General features: G+C 50.1%; 2 protein-coding genes across 2 annotated transcripts; both read left to right on the top strand.

Moving 5' to 3' along the window:
- The first annotated feature begins 473 nt into the window (after positions 1 to 473).
- Positions 474 to 9,583, top strand: trpc7b (transient receptor potential cation channel, subfamily C, member 7b). Its single transcript, XM_077733526.1, has 12 exons — positions 474 to 1,013; positions 2,344 to 3,133; positions 3,475 to 3,657; positions 4,053 to 4,217; positions 4,539 to 4,755; positions 5,341 to 5,574; positions 6,404 to 6,668; positions 7,424 to 7,619; positions 7,704 to 7,925; positions 7,990 to 8,076; positions 8,555 to 8,630; positions 8,940 to 9,583. Exons 1-12 carry the CDS (start codon positions 655 to 657, stop codon positions 9,098 to 9,100), a joined length of 2,955 nt encoding a protein of 984 aa, XP_077589652.1. The 5' UTR covers positions 474 to 654; the 3' UTR covers positions 9,101 to 9,583.
- Positions 9,584 to 10,563: 980 nt separating this feature from the next.
- Positions 10,564 to 11,583, top strand: smim32 (small integral membrane protein 32). Its single transcript, XM_077733136.1, has 2 exons — positions 10,564 to 10,638; positions 11,046 to 11,583. Exon 2 carries the CDS (start codon positions 11,080 to 11,082, stop codon positions 11,410 to 11,412), a length of 333 nt encoding a protein of 110 aa, XP_077589262.1. The 5' UTR covers positions 10,564 to 10,638; positions 11,046 to 11,079; the 3' UTR covers positions 11,413 to 11,583.
- Positions 11,584 to 11,769: the final 186 nt, after the last annotated feature.

The following is an 11,769-nucleotide window of genomic DNA, read 5'->3' as shown; positions in this document are numbered from 1 at the left end:
TATGACTCCGGCGAGTGCCATAAACAAGTGTGGATCTGTGTTATCGACGCAGGCACGCACGCAAATCGTATAACAGTGTCAAACACTTACTTACGTGACGGGGATTTATTGCCTTGGGATTGAGCCCGACCTTTATCTCTTTCTTCCGACGTCATCTACCCGTTAATTTTTGCTTGGACACCCACTTGGGAGTAAGCTTAATCGTGAAACGTGCTTTTTTCATTCATTCCCATCCAGTCAGTGTGTTTTGTTTTGTTTGTGGCTCTCGTTAAAATGTCTTCCTTCACCAGTCCTTTCATTCTTACAGTTTATCTTTTCTCCGCCATCCCAGTCCTCAAACAATATGTCTTTGACCTCTGGCCTCCTCCCCAACAGATGCGACTTTTGATGCGCGTCTTCCATTTTGAAGAAAGGGCGAAGGGAGGGCTGCTCGCGCGCGTGCGCGTGCGCACTGACGCGGAGGGAAACGGCCGGCCGGACTGACTGCGCGTTACCGGAGAGCGCGTTACTGTAGCAGCACTCTTGCAGCCAGGAGCAAACTTGTCGGGAGGAAACTTTAGCGAGGGGAGGGTGCCATGTCCGTCGCGCCGAAACAACTTGAGAAGGAGGACGGCGACGGTGAAGGCGACGTGGTGTCATCCCACAACTCTGTCCATGTCTGACGACGCGGAGATCGGCAAAAGGCTCGGCTGCGGCTCGCCTTCTGCTTTCTCCAGAGGGCGGCCCCTGGATGTGTCGTCCTCGGCCTCCCCGCTGCTAGAGGACACGGAGTCCCCGTGCGCGGCTTGGCCGGAGCGTCTTGGCTCGCCAGTCCCAGTCCCGGTGCCGTCCAAGTTCCGCCAGCAGTCTCCGAGGCGCCCGGGCGATCGCGGTGGTGGCGGTGGCGGTGGCTGCAGCAAAGACGGCGAGGACGACAACGACGATCAGCACCACGGACAGAGAATCTCGGAATATCAGAACCACCACGCCAATGAATACATGAACAGAGACTTCCACTGCGACTCCCGGCAATCGTGAGTTTCTGCTTCATCTTTACTATTTATTCTCAATAAATTCAATCACCTCGTTATGAAAGGCTGCCTCAACTTGGGAACCTGCACTTATTTCAAGCAAAACAACAAAAAATAACTATTATAATCCCATACTCTCCATAAAAAATGATATCCATTAATCATCATCGGATTAGTAATGAGTAATCCTTTGCTCCATTTGACCCTGTACTTGGGTACAACAAACAAAATCAAAATATTTATACTAACCCATTATTCAGCATGTGTACATACACATTTAGATCCTAACAACGCAGGTACAGGACCACCTGGGTCACAAAGTAGATGGTTTTACACATGGGCCATACATGCTGTTCAGGTTCTCGGATGTGTTGTTCCCTCAGCCCCTCAAAACATGGCCGTCCAGTTAATTAAAGACTCCAGATTTACAATAGGCGTGTTGCTTTATCAATAGCAACCTGGGATTTATTGCGAGCGCTCCCCGCCTCTCGCCTGCGCTCGTCTTTTGACCATCTGCGATGAAGATAACGCTATTGAGAAAGTCATTTGCTGCTGCTGCAAGAACAAAAACGGCGCTTCAATTGTGATAACTCCCCGGGCCAATGTTTCCCAGGGCTAGCACCCACAAACCAAAAGCCCTCACTTTTGTGTTTGCGGTGGTGTGTCAAAACGATGAGTGGCATAAAGCATATTTGAGATGAAATGCCTTCTACTGTTGCTGGATGGAAGGAGAACCCAGGTTTAGGTCTTCGATCGACTGCGGCCTGCCAAGAGCTGGAGAGAAGCTCCAGAGGGACAAGAAACAGGTCCTGAATCTGTTTCTCGTTAGTGCCAATCGCGGCTTTGATCCGCCAAAATGAGCCATCCCAACAAAGCTCGCCTTACCTTTATATTACATTAGATCAGATTAGAACTGTATTGCATCCCATGTTTGGGAAATTTCTTGCTTGCAGTAGCAAGACAAAGCAGACATTGTAGACTTAGAGAAAAAAAATCTCCCAAAATGCCCCCACACGAGGAAAAAATAATAATGTTTGAGCTCTTTGTCCGTACCAGCGGTCATTTTTGTGTGTGTGAAATTTAAAGCCAGACTGAAAATGAAAATCATTTATTGAGAAATGTGAAAATACACGGAACGGTGGCTTTGATCTAGCATTTGTGTGGTTTAGTAGTCTGAGCCCAATGAAGCTTAACTTGATCTGTTTGTTGTTGTTGTTGTTTGTGTACTTTGTGGCAAAAGCTTTAAATCTCCTTCTACTTGTATAACGACAACAAAAAAAGCATTCAATTCAATTGGCAAAGCTTTAAGCGGCCGGCCGTCTCATTTGCGCAGGGCCGAGGCCATGCAGCGGCGCCACACCACGCTGAGGGAGAAGGGCCGGCGCCAGGCGGTGCGGGGCCCGGCCTACATGTTCAACGAGCGCGGCTCGGCCCTCACCGCCGAAGAGGAACGCTTCCTGGACGCGGCGGAGTACGGCAACATTCCGGTGGTGCGCAAAATGCTGGAGGATTCCCAGACGCTCAACTTTAACTGCGTGGACTACATGGGCCAGAACGCCCTGCAGCTGGCGGTGGGGAACGAGCACCTGGAGGTCACCGAGCTGCTCCTCAGGAAGGACGGCTTGGCCCGGATCGGAGACGGTCTACTGCTGGCCATTTCCAAGGGTTACGTTCGCATCGTGGAAGCCATCTTGGGCCACCCCGCCTTCCGGGGGGGTCCGCGCCGGGCCTCAAGTGGCGGCGCCCCCGAACAGAAGGGTTGCAATGGCGGCAATGGCGACGACGACGACGACTTCTACGCCTACGACGAGGACGGCACGCGCTTTTCTCACGACGTGACGCCCGTGATCCTGGCGGCTCACTGCCAAGAGTACGAGATCGTCCACATTCTCCTGAGCAGGGGGGCTCGCATCGAACGCCCCCACGACTACTTCTGCAAGTGCCGGCGTTGCGGCGAGGAGCAGAAGAAAGACGCCTTCAGCCATTCGCGCTCCCGCATGAACGCCTACAAGGGCCTGGCCAGCGCCGCTTACCTGTCGCTCAGCAGCCCGGATCCGGTGCTGACCGCCCTGGAGCTCAGCAACGAACTGGCCCGCCTGGCCAACATCGAGACGGAGTTCAAGGTAAGCGACGCTGGCTGGCTAGCTCTGGGATTTCTTTAAATGGTTCCTATTCTGCTAATATTGATTGGATTTGTTCAACAGAACAGACAGACTGGGCTCACTTGTTCATTTATCTGCATTCATTTTTTAGCTGCTACCCGACATAAAAACCGCATACTCCTCCCCCCCTGGCAAACGGTATGATGGGTTTCCATCTTCTCCTTTTGCTTTTTATAATGTCAGGCGTCTTTCAAGCTGTCCCAATTTAACCAGGCCTAGAAACATTGATGCTGGGGGGAATCGCTACTACTTTGACTGTTGGGCTCACCTGGCCCTCATTTGGCATCTTCCTGGCTTTTCAGAACGAATATCGAAAGCTGTCCATGCAGTGCAAAGACTTTGTGGTGGGGGTGTTGGACCTTTGTCGCGACACGGAGGAAGTGGAGGCCATCGTGAACGGCGACGTGGACCTTTGCCCGCCCAGCCCCTACAACCGACCCTGCCTCAGCCGGGTCAAACTGGCCATCAAGTATGAAGTGAAAAAGGTAAAGCCGTCCCGGTCTCTGCTTGAATTTTGGCCTCTGTTTCTCCTCCTTAGTGTGGAAAGAAGGGACACCCGATATGCCGGGTGATCGTCATGGAAACCAGGCGCTGCGCGCGCCTGTTTGTTTCCAGGGAGGGGAATTGTCCAGGGTCCACGGCGAGAAATTAACAGTCCGTGTTAGTCAGCTGTGTCTTTGTGTTTGGGCAAATCCAAATAAGAACAGATGAAGCAGACTATTGGATAAAGAAGCGCAAATTCCTTGGAGAGTCGCATTCATTTGATGACTGCAACGCCCATATCGCTAAGCATTGGACTTTGAATACTGATTAGCACTGCTTAATTTATGGCCGACAAACCTCCTGACATCCCCCAACTTTCTCTTACTCTTTTTCTCAGTTTGTAGCCCATCCCAACTGCCAACAGCAACTGCTGACCATTTGGTACGAGAACCTGCCCGGTCTCCGCCAGCAATCGGTCGGGGTCAAATGCTGGAGCGTGCTGGGGGTCACCGTGGGTCTACCGTTCTTGGCCCTGGCCTACTGGATCGCGCCGTGCAGCAAGGTGAGAACCTCCTTCGGGCTGTCGTCGTATCCGATCCCACAGAGTCCCGATATGAAGGAGCCGCCACCACGGCTTTTGTCAGGAACCGCGGCGTGGCCTTATGTGCGGCCAGCGGCGGTGGAAGGTCTCCCGCGGGAAGCTCATTTTCCACACAGCGGGTCGGAAAAGTCATTAAGTTGGTCGCTGTGTTGTGCCGCAAACTTGAATTGGCCGCCAGCTTTTTTCTGTCTCCAGAAATGCAAATCGTCTGTTTTCCCGTACAGTCGCACATCGTATTATTGTTATTTTTCAAATGGTGAAATCATGAATTTCTTCTTCCAGCTGGGTCAGATCCTAAGGAGCCCCTTCATGAAATTTGTGGCTCACGCCGTCTCCTTCAGCATCTTCCTGGGCCTCCTGGTGCTCAACGCCTCGGACCGCTTCGAGGGGGTGAAGAACCTGCCCAACGAGACGGTCACGGACCACCCGCGACAGGTCTTTCGACTCAAGACCACTCAATTTTCCTGGACGGAGATGCTGATCATGAAGTGGGTGTTGGGTGAGTTGCGTCATGGTGCTTTTAGTCCGTGGCTGACAATTTGAGACCACCCCAACTAGTGTCAAGAGCCCCACCCCTAGCGCATTTACCTCCACATCTCCAAAAAAGATCTTATTGTTTTTAACTGGAGCATCCATCACAGCGTCAAGACAATCCAGGTTGTTGTAAAACATCAAATAAACGATCGACAGATATATGCACGCCAAGCAATCCACACGCATTTAGCAAAGGGAGAAGTCATCAAAAAAAAATCAAAAATTAGCATTTTCAATTAGACTTGAATGTCTTTCCCCGGTCTATCTGCGACCATGCGAGCCCAAGAAAGCGCTGGGGCTTTTCCTGCTCTAATTGGACGTGTATTAAAGATGTTCTGCGGCGCCACGATAAGCCAGCCAGCCTTCCTCCCAATTTGATACGGAGTAGAAGGCCTGGCTCGCCTCGGTGGACTCGCATTTCCTCCACTGTGAATGAAAAGTGCCTGACTGGCAGAAAAAAAAAAAAACGTTTTTGGCCTTACAGTGCAGACTGGTTTTTAGGGTATTTTGGTTTTTCAACCCATTTAAATGTCCATTTTGTCACACACAGGGATGATTTGGTCCGAGTGCAAGGAGATCTGGAGCGATGGACCACGAGAGTACATCATGCACTTGTGGAACCTTCTGGACTTTGGCATGCTGTCCATCTTCGTGGCGTCCTTCACGGCCCGCTTCATGGCCTTCCTCAAGGCGTCCCGAGCCCAGCGCTACGTGGACATGCACGTGCCCGACGAGGACCTCAGCAATGCCTCGCTGCCGGACGAGATTGCCTACTTTACCTTCGGTGAGTCCCTCCGTTTAAAACCATGAATATGTATGTAAAAATATTGAATCTGGGGGCAGCTTATATGCCAGAAATTGTCAAATTCAATGGTTTTAAGGCTATTTTAATGGTCCGGCTTATATGCGAGAAAATATATTAACACTAGTGGGGCCTGGGTTTGAAATACTGGTTTTCAATCGGCAAAGCGCGAACAAGGCAACATTAATCTTGGCTATATGACAAAAAGCTAAACACTCAAAGGCTATAGTGTGCCATGGGCGACAGCAGAAATCCGCAAGAGTCTCGCCTCCTCCTGTGTCAGGTTGTTCAAGTGATTTAGGTGCCAGCGCGCCAGCGATCATTTCCCCCTCAGGTACGCACGCACGTGCCGCAGCTACTAACGCAGATACACCAGATAAGCATCGAGGAAACGACCGCGTCGGCGACAATGTAGATATTGCTGCAAAACGTACATGGGGGTTGTTTGCTCTCGAGAACAAATTACCCGCGCGGGAATCTCATTTACATAGCAGTCGATGGACTGCCGACGTCGCCAACTACTCCTAGAATGGATTGCAAAAAAAAGAGAGAATTCCACCTTTAAAATGACAACCGTGCGATTTAAGGATTGGGTCATTTCTTACAATAAACAAGCCTTATGACGACACTTCCCAAATCTTCTCTGTGAGAACCTACCGTCGGTCTTCTGCCATCTCGTGGCTTGACTCTGTCACACCATTATTTATTGCCAGGGCCCCTTGTGCATTAGTATCTTTTTTTCCGTGCAAAAAATGAATGCTTTTGGTCTGTCCCCATTGTTTATTTCTATATTTTTGCTTTCTCCTGGCAGCCAGGAACAAATGGCGCCCCTCCGACCCCCAGATTATTTCGGAAGGCCTGTACTCCATCGCGGTGGTGCTGAGCTTCTCGCGCATCGCCTACGTTCTGCCGGCCAACGAGAGCTTCGGCCCCCTGCAGATCTCGCTGGGCCGCACGGTCAAAGACATCTTCAAGTTCATGGTCATCTTCATCATGGTGTTTGTGGCCTTCATGATTGGCATGTTCAATCTGTATTCTTATTACCTGGGAGCCAAGTACAATCCGGCTTTCACCACGTGAGTTAAAGCGCTCGTGTTTTTGGGGGTTGTTGTTGTTGTTGTTTGGATTGTGATACAATCTAGCGGAGCTTCAAACTGAAAGTGCTCCCATCATTCATTTTGACACGTTGCGGATGAAACCAGCAGGGTTCAGTCTGGCTTTTTCTCTTAGCCGGCCGCCCAGTCTCGTCTGGTCGCTGCTCCTAGCTTGACCCGAATGTTATCCATGGCTTATGGTGCCATATTTATTTAGTAAACAGAAGCCAGGTGGAACAGATGACGTGGCTATCTAGGAATGATGATAATAAAGCGCCATGGAGCCAACTACAAAAGCTGTTCCACTGAAAATGTCCCTCAGTGAACTAACCCATTGACCAGACCACCCTTAGTCCAGCTCCCGTTCACCAAAACATGCAGAGAACGTAAATGTTACCATTTTGTGAAAGAAATTCATTCCTTTATTGATTTTAGCCCAAGTCATTTGCACTTAGCGTCAGACTCGTCTGTGTGTCCTTTTAGAAAAGGTTAGTTAGGCCCACCGGGAATGCTCAACTCCAGTAGTTTGATAACAAAATACTTTTGGCTGACAGTTTTGAAAGAATCGACCCCATGTTTTTTTGTTTGTTTTGGCAGCAGGCATGCAGCAGAGCTTCACAGCAGTTAGAAAAATTCCATTCAAAAAATTCAATGAGATGATAAACTCTATAGTGAAAAAAACACTGCCTTGTCAACAATAACCCTACGTGGACGGTTTTGGCGTTTCTGTTTGTCAGAGTGGAGGAGAGTTTCAAGACCCTTTTCTGGTCCATCTTCGGCCTGTCGGAAGTCATCTCCGTGGTGCTCAAGTACGACCACAAGTTCATCGAGAATATCGGCTACGTGCTCTACGGGGTCTACAACGTCACCATGGTGGTGGTTCTTCTCAACATGCTCATTGCCATGATTAACAGCTCCTACCAGGAAATTGAGGTCCATTTCAAGTACTCCGCCACGCCCACTTTTGTGTCGAGCGCTCGCTCTTGTGGCCTGACCCGCTGACACGTGCTTACGCAGGAGGACGCGGACGTGGAATGGAAGTTTGCCCGGGCCAAGCTGTGGCTGTCCTACTTTGACGAGGGGCGCACTCTGCCCGCCCCCTACAACCTGGTTCCCAGCCCCAAGTCCTTCTACTACCTGATCCTGCGGGTCAAGTCCGGCCTCATGGGAATCTGCGACGAGAGAGGACGACCGCGACGCAACGAATCCGAGCTGGGCATGCTCGACTCTCGGGCTAAGGTAACTACTCCCGTCTCATAGTTTGATTCTTTCAATCTTAACATTGACTTTTTTTTCGTGGCAGGACGAACGCTTCAAGTCCGACGGGCCCCCGGGGGAGGAGTTTCAGAATTTATCTGGAAATTCCAGAAAACCTCTAACCAGATATGAGGTGAGTGTCAGAGGGATGGGCGCAATCAACCCTTGCTTAGGAGTAATAATATTAATGAGTAATACAAATGTCACCAATTATTAACTGGAGAAATTGGGAGGATTGGAAATGAAGCATTGGAAGAGGTGAAAGGTGGCCATGGGAGTGGCGTGCAAACGAGATGTGGTGAGTGAGAGCGAGAGAAAAAAAAGAGAGAGAGAGCGGCTGATAATGAGGATGAAATGACCCTTGTGAGCTCGCTGAGGTGAACACGATGCTGCAAATGAGCACGCCAGAGGGAAAGTGCTCATTTGTCATCCTGAGAGGTCTTACAAGAAGAAGAAGAAGAAGAACAGGACGCGGGACTACGGCCAGGGCAGTTGGAGAGCATGAAATATTAAGTGGTCAGGCCGTCCATATTCGCCGTCTTTATTTAGGGCTGCATTACAAGTCCAATCAGCTTCTGGTAGACTCAAGCTTCCTCCTTCTTTCTCTGCAGAAAATCATGAAGCGACTCATCAAGCGTTACGTCCTCAAGGCTCAAGTGGACCGAGAGAACGACGAAGTCAACGAAGGTAAAAGACCACTTTTCTGGGCTTTTGCCCACCCTCCAACCCAAATCCAGCGCACTTAACTTTGTACCACAGCCATCAATACATTGTTCTAGCATAAGAGTTTTTCCTAAAAGCGGCCATTACAATTGAATTCTTTGCAGTTTTTGCAGCACGACTGGAAAACAGTCGATTTATTTTACGCAGCAATTAGACATGACGCACATAGGAGAGCGGCCAATCAAAAAGCTCCCCCGCGGAGCGGCCTCCTCGCTCTCTTTGACTTGTTTTACGTGCCCGTTCCGACGCTTTGTTTCCCTGTGGGATTGGCAGGCGAGCTGAAGGAAATCAAGCAAGACATTTCCAGCCTTCGCTACGAGCTGCTGGAAGAGAAGTCAGAGGCCGCCGGGGAGTTGTCTCTGCTCGTTCAGCAGCTGGCCGACAAATTTGGCAAGAACGCCGTCCCCGCCCCCGCCCCCGCCGCCCGGCGCTGACGGGACGCCGTCGGGGGTCAGCGTCTCGGGGCAAAGATTCGCCTGAACTGACCAGAGCAAATGAAGAAGGCCGGATGAGAGCGTAAAACTGGACAAGAAAAGAGGGGAGACCTGCTTTCATACTTCAGGCACTCTAATTAAATCCTCCTGGCGATGGAGTGGGAACATTTGTGGTATTATCGCCTTTCTCTGTCAGCAAAGCATCGCTTGCCGCACAACGACTCCATCGTTCATTGTCGATCTGATCCAAACTCCATCCGGGAGACGATAAAAGAAGCGTTTGCACGTAGAGAAAAAGTTCCTTATCGGTCACAGTAGCTGTTCCAGATTTTAATAAGAACAAATAGAAAACGTGGGAAACATCCACCCGCAATACTCCTGTCCTTTTAATACTACGTACTCTTACTATGTGTGCAAATGAAAACTTGCTGTCATTGTCAAATCAATTGTGTATGGGTGTGATTGTCAAATAAATGCTGTGGGTTGTGCTGAAATAGACAGCTCCAATCCACTGATTGCACTTGCAGGAGGCGCCTTACAAGCTCCCTTTTCAGCCGGAGCCGTAATGGAGACTTGATGTAAGCAATTTGACAGAACATCATTTCAGATCTTTTTCCAATGACAAGAGAGAGCGCTCTCAAAGTAAAGAAAAGGAAGCTTGATTACATACAGGATAGAATACATACTTGATGAACATACAAACTGTTATTTTTTGTGTTCTTAGAAATGGATGCATGTTGACAGTGGCATTTTCTGAATGATCACTTTTCATTGTCACAAAGTCTCTCTCTCTTAAAAAAAATGTAATTAAGCACGTAATAGGGTCTTGATGATCACTGCATGCTACCAAAATTGCCACCTGTATGTGATGTCACTCATCACTGCAGTGTAAGACATTCCTCACTTTGCCATCACGCACCCACGGGACCACATCTCTGACTCAACAGGATCTTATTACCTTCCAAAGCGAAATGGAGCGGCTGAGATTTATTTGTACTCGCTGACTTTTCCGTGGCGCATCCCTGTCAGGTGACACGCTTCCCCCCGGCCAGCCTCTGAATCCAGCCACACCCCCTCCATCCATCCATCCCTCCCTCTCGTGCTCATCTTGCTCTCTCTCTCTCTCCCTCGCCCCTGGTGACACAGACATGCAGAAAAGGGGGAGGACGGGGACAGCGGGTCCACGGATTTGTGCTCCGCTCCATTGGTCTGGTGGCTCCTCGCCCGCCCTCTCCGGAGTCTCGCCGCAGCGTCGATCGCATTGGCCATTCTGCCGGAGACACCCAGACTAGACGGTGTCGGCATGAGGTGAGATGGTTGACGAGACGCCGTCGATATCTCTTCACTTCTGTGCATCTCTTGACACAGGTCCGATTCTTTGGTGCGTAATTTCCATCCACTCTCACGGGTGTCCATGCCCAATTGAAGATCTGCACAAGAAGTCTTCAGCTGGGCTCGTTGGCCACAGAACAGGGAAGCCAACGACTGGAATGCGGACCCCGTTATCACCTGTGACATATTTGGCGGTGCGCTCCCAGGTAAGTCTTCCTCCAGACTACTGTTGTTGCTTCTCGTGCAATGTTATTCAATGGGTAGGAAATGGCTATGTAAATAGTACCACTAACAACCAAATCTATTGAATAAGAAAAGAAAAACATGACCCAGGAGCGTACATTTTGCACTTTAACATTGACCTTGACATACTCAGCACTTAGCTACTTTCAAAGATGCACTACACAACATTAAAAGTCCACTTAGGTGGACCAAACTGGATTTGAACCCAGACCTCTTACTGTAAGGGCGGCACACTAACCACCCAACATTGAAATTTGCTGTATTTTAATTTATTTTTGCATACCGTTTATATTTCTCCCCGCCTGATCCATAACTAAGCATCATTTGTAAAAAGCGCTATGTGTGTGTTGTTGGCACTGACCCCCTCCAGGGCGCCCACCCTGGTCGGTGATCCGACGTAGGCCATGACGAGACGGGTCCCCCTCAACTCCAGCAGCACCCGGCACCTGGACCTGCTGCACATGGCCCGGTCTTCTCCGAGCGGCGGCGCCACCTCCGTCACCTTGGCCAGCGCGGCCACCCTGCTGAGACCGGTCGCCGGCCGCGGGGACGGCGGGGGCTTCCGAGACGGGGAGCTCCACAAGGCCGACCTCTTGACCTACGTGGCCATGTGCCTCCTGTTGTTTGTGCTGGTGCTGATCATTGTCTTCTTTATCAACTGTCAGCTGCGCAATTCTTTCTTCGCCTCGATGCCGTACGACAGGTCGCTGAGAGACGCCCGGACGCCGTGCAAGTAAAATGAGACGCTGAGACTCTGGAGCTTTGGCGCTTTCCTGGATCTTTGAGCAACCCTGCTCTAACCCATAAAAATACATTTGTTGTTGGAAAGTACTGTACTGTACTACTTACTATAAGCAACACACAATCCATTTTTCATGCTCAGTAAAGACACGTTGTTGATGAAAGACCATTGAAAATGAAACTTGGGAGGCTTTCTTAATGAACATCGCGGTTTTTTGTGCAAAACTGCTTGTGATAATATACTCCAGTGATATGAAAACTAGTCACTGGGGTCGTCTAGGAAGTAGCTCAGGTGTAGTCGAGCCTGGCCCCGCCCCCAGGCACCCAGCCCCGCCCCTCCATCCAACCGCTTT

Source organism: Stigmatopora nigra, chromosome 14 (assembly GCF_051989575.1).
Source record: "Stigmatopora nigra isolate UIUO_SnigA chromosome 14, RoL_Snig_1.1, whole genome shotgun sequence".
In the NCBI taxonomy this organism is placed as follows: domain Eukaryota; kingdom Metazoa; phylum Chordata; class Actinopteri; order Syngnathiformes; family Syngnathidae; genus Stigmatopora; species Stigmatopora nigra.
This window is presented reverse-complemented; position numbering and strand designations above follow the sequence as displayed.

Bases quoted from the DNA above. Each gene is read 5' to 3' on its own strand.
- trpc7b (XM_077733526.1), top strand. From the start codon at position 655: ATGTCTGACGACGCGGAGATCGGCAAAAGGCTCGGCTGCGGCTCGCCT. The intron at 3,658-4,052 runs GTAAAGCCGTCC...TCTTTTTCTCAG, and splicing joins TCAAGTATGAAGTGAAAAAG to TTTGTAGCCCATCCCAACTG. The intron at 4,218-4,538 runs GTGAGAACCTCC...TTCTTCTTCCAG, and splicing joins GGATCGCGCCGTGCAGCAAG to CTGGGTCAGATCCTAAGGAG.
- smim32 (XM_077733136.1), top strand. From the start codon at position 11,080: ATGACGAGACGGGTCCCCCTCAACTCCAGCAGCACCCGGCACCTGGAC.